This window comes from Dasypus novemcinctus, chromosome 11 (assembly GCF_030445035.2).
Source record: "Dasypus novemcinctus isolate mDasNov1 chromosome 11, mDasNov1.1.hap2, whole genome shotgun sequence".
NCBI lineage: Eukaryota > Metazoa > Chordata > Mammalia > Cingulata > Dasypodidae > Dasypus > Dasypus novemcinctus.
Genome location: NC_080683.1, coordinates 71,328,052 through 71,332,491, shown reverse-complemented (window position 1 = coordinate 71,332,491; position 4,440 = coordinate 71,328,052). Strand labels below are relative to the sequence as shown.

Genomic DNA, 4,440 nt, shown 5'->3' with positions numbered 1-4,440 from the left:
CCTCCCTCTACCCAACCCTATATAACCAAGTGTACTTCCGCAATAAAGCAGACTTGTTCCTGCGCTCAGGCAGTCTCCGTGGTTCTTTCTATCAACCGCGCGTCCCCCACACCTGGAGAGCCGTTGCTCCCCCAGAGCAACCCCCGCTGGCGGTTCGACTGGAGCAGCCCCCCCCCGACGCTAGGGCCTGAGCGAGGTGGGAAACTCCCCGCTCAGCAACATTTTGGCGCCCAACGTGGAAGCTCCTCCCCCGGCCCCTCTCTGCTGCTGCTGCTGCTGTGAATCGGACGGTCCATCCTCGTTCTCCAGGTAGGGACCCCTCACCGTCGTCCTGTCTCTATTTCAACATGGGCGCCTCTCTATCTACGCGTCAGGCGCCGCAAGTCAGGGCCCTCGCCGCCCTGCTCGACACCAATGGAGTCCGCGTCTCCCTGCGGCAACTCCAAAAATACTGGGACCTTCTGCTCCCCTTTAATCCGTGGCTCGCCACTTGCCAACTCTGGAGCCCGGACACATACTCGCGACTCATAGATCGAGTCGCCTCTGCAATGGAGCATGAAAAACGCTCCTTCCCGCCAGGCCTCTTACCCGTTCTCGTCGCCATCCGTGCCTGTCTCCTCGGTGCCCCATCCGAGACTATTCATGAGGCTTCTCCCAAGCAGCCTCTAGACTGTGATCCCAATGAGTCCGCCGACACTGACTCTCTGTCTGACCAACTTGCGGCCGCCCTCGAGCATGAGCCCCCCCGTCCGAGCTCCCCGCAGCACACAGAGACCGCTCCTGCGGCTCCCCAAAATAGCGAACTTCCACCTTCTTCCTCCACCTCTGCCCAAAATGGCGCACTTCCGGCTTCTTCTTCACCGGGACCGGAGCCCGCCGGCGGGAACAAAGGCGCTTCTTCCCGCCTTTACCCGCCTCTTCCTGCCCTGTCAGCATCCAGCTCTGCCCCGGAAACTGTACGGTCGCCATCTTCCGCTAAACCGGAAACTTCCCCCGCGCCATTTTGGTCACAACCGGATGCAGTTATTCCGCCATCTCGGCCGGCGCCCGGAAGTGACACAGTTACTCCGCCATCTCGGCCGGCGCCCGGAAGTGACGCAGTTACTCCGCCATCTTGGCCGGTGCCCGGGAGTGACGCAGTTACTCCGCCATCTTGGCCGGCGCCCGGAAATGACGCGGCCTCCCCGCCATCTTGGCCCGGAAGTGCCCCGCTGCCATTTTGTTGTCGTCAAAATGCTGCCCGGCCGCAATTTTCTCACTTGTTTTCCGCTTATCCCTCGCCACCACCGTATGGCAGTAGCCCTCCACCTACTCCTAGCGAGGTACCCTCTCATACCCCCCAGCTTTACCCACTGAATCTGCAGCCTACGCCGCAACGACCTCAAACTTGGCTGCCCTTCACAGCGGAAGAAGTTAAGACCCTCCGCAAAGCTGTTAAAGAAGATGGAGTCGGCAGCCCTTATGTAACGCAGCTCCTTGAAGAGCTGGCAACTCAACTCGTTCTCCCATACGACTGGATTTCCCTAGCCCGCACCATCTTAACGCCAGGTCAATTTCTTGAATGGCGAGCTCACTACCAAGCAGCCGTTGACCGGCAGGTAGTGGAAAATGCCCGAGCTGGCGTCTTAGATCCACCTGATGCGTATACGGGGATCAACAACTACGCGGACCCTCGTCCATATCTACACATTGACCCAGGATTTTGGCACCGGGTAAAATTCCTCGTCCACCGGTCCTTTTCTCTGGTCTCCACCAAGCAGCCCACCAAGCTCGCACAACTGCTTCAAGACTCCAATGAAACTTTCCCAGCATCCGTCGCCCACGTCCTGGAAGCTTGCCAGCGAAAAATTTCTAGTGAAGATGCTCAGTTCGCACTCGCCAAAGAGCTCATCATTGATGGATGCCTTGCGCCCTTCCGGGCTGTGGTCCTCCCCATACGTGATAAAGATATCCACGAATAGGTTCTCGCCTGCCGCGACGTTGACCCGCAAGTCAAAACGCTCACTGCTGCCTTTGCTTCTGCCATGGCCGTTTCATCTACTCCCACCTCCGTCTGCTTTCGGTGCGGTCAGTCCGGCCATTTCATCCGCAAGTGCCCTCAGCCAGGCCCAGCACCCCGCTCCGCCCTGCCACCGCGAAGACCGAGAGGCCCTTCTACGCCGTGTCCACACTGTGGAAAAGGATATCACTGGGCTCGTGACTGCCGTGCCATCCAAAACTACCAGCAGCCTTTAAACTCCCAGCGGGGCAGGCCTCAGCCCCGCCCGCAAGAGGTCCTCGGGAAGACTCCCAAGCCATAATGTGGACAATGCCTATCTCGCGTCATCAAAAACCCTCATTAGAGCTTAAGATAAATGGGCAATGGCTCGATGGACTCTTAGATTCTGGCACTGAAGTCTCCTGTATTCCCTTCGAAGTCGCTGCATTCAATCACTGGCCCCTCGAGACTGGCCCTCAAGTCATTGGCGCCACGGGAGCCGCTACCTCCTGGAAAACATCCCAGCCTCTTCATTGGAGCGACCGAGAAGGTCACGAAGGCCAAATTCGCCCACTCGTCCTTTCTTCAGTCCAAACCATCCTGTGGGGGAGAGATGTCCTCAGCCAGCTAAAAGCTCGAATCACCACAGAAGCCTTCTCAGCTGCGCTGCCCCCCCCCCTTATAGGGGCCACTGCTCCCATCTCAAGACCTGACCCTATCCCTCTGGAATGGGACACAGAGGAGCCCATCTGGGTCGAGCAGTGGCCCTTGCCAGCTCACAAGCTACAAGCTCTCTCTGCCCTTGTCGAAGAGCAATTACAAGCAGGGCATATTGAGCCGTCCACCAGTCCCTACAATTCGCCAATCTTCGTCATTAACAAGAAAAACACAGGCAAGTTCTGCCTTCTCCACGACCTCCGAGAAATCAACAAGCATATTAAGCCAATGGGATCACCTCAGCCAGGATGCCCGCATCCCACCGCAGTCCCTCAACATTTTCATGCAGCAACCATCGACATCAAAGACTGTTTTTTTTCTATCCCCCTCTATCCCCGGGACTGTCCAAGGTTTACGTTCACAGTTCCGCGCATCAACAACCAAGGTGCAGCGCAGCGATTTCAATGGAAAGTGCTATCTCAAGGCATGCGCAACAGTCCTACTATATGCCAATTGTATGTCAACCACGCCGTGGAGCCACTGCGCTCCAAGTTCAACCCAGAGCACACATACATCCTTCACTACATGGATGACCTCCTTTTGGCAGCAAGCTCCCATGCGCTCCTCAATGATCTACTCTCAACAACCATAACAAGCCTCTCCAACCTCGGGCTTGCAGTGCAATCAGACAAAATCAATCTCCAGCCTCCCTTTCAGTTCTTGGGTTTTCATTTTCACCAGTCCATTCAACCTGCGAGTCCAAAAATTCACATCTCTCACAAGATGACACTCACTGAGCTCCAACGGCTTTGTGGACAAATTAATTGGCTTCGCTCGGTGCTTCCCATCACAACAGCACAAATGCAGCCCCTCTTCGAGCTCTTGCAGACCAAGGATAGCCCACCAACTGCAGCCACTCGCAGCGTCACCATCACCCCCGCTGCCCGAGAAGCCGTCCAACAGGTCAGTGCCGCTCTCCAACAATGCCGCCTAGAGCGCTTCTCCCCCGACCTTCCAATTTTAGCTTTAGTCCTGCCAACGCCAATCACTCCCACAGGCCTCTTGTGGCAAGATGGCCCTCTCCTTTTTCTGCATACGTCAAAGAGCAAACTCCCGAAAATCTGCCCTTTTACAAGGGCCTGGATCGCGCTGGCCACTGACTTAGTACTTCTCTCCATACAAACGTATGGCATCCCGCCACACACCATTGTTTGGCCTTTAGATGCCAAGGAAGTTACCTCCCTCATCATGAACAATGCCCAAATGCAAAGCCTGGTAGAGCTCTTTCGCGGCTCCTTTGACAACCACTATCCTCATCACCGATTGCTGCAGGGAATGTCTCAATTGGCATTTTCCAACCCGTTCCGTCCATTGCCCGCACGGAACCCAATCCCTTCAGCCATCACTGCCTTCACAGATGCCTCAAAAACGGCATTTGCAGCCATCATATACACTCCTAAAATTTCTGAGCCACGGCAACTGCTGTTCGCAAATGACTTTTCTGTTCAAGTAGGCGAACTTCTAGCTGTCGCTGCAGTCCTCAATCTCCACCCAGATCAGCCTCTCAACATCTTTACTGACAGCCTATACACTCTTCAAGTGTGTCGTAGCCTTCCACTTGCCACTTTCTTGCCAAGTGAATCAAACATCGATCGGGCACTCGCCTTTGTGCAGCGACTGCTTGAAGAGCGGCAACAGCCCTGGTTCATCGCTCACATTAGAAGCCATTCTGGCCTACCAGGGCCTCTGACTCAGGGAAATAACCTCGCTGACGCTTCCGTGTCCACCCATCAGATAAACCCAGT

At 55.7% G+C, this 4,440-nt stretch overlaps 1 protein-coding gene across 1 annotated transcript; it reads left to right on the top strand.

The window, feature by feature from the left end:
• Positions 1-347: 347 nt before the first annotated feature.
• On the top strand, positions 348-1,961 carry LOC139439948 (endogenous retrovirus group K member 6 Gag polyprotein-like). Its single transcript, XM_071218382.1, has one exon. The coding sequence runs from the start codon at positions 348-350 to the stop codon at positions 1,959-1,961; it is 1,614 nt and encodes a 537-aa protein (XP_071074483.1).
• The last annotated feature ends 2,479 nt before the right edge of the window (positions 1,962-4,440 follow it).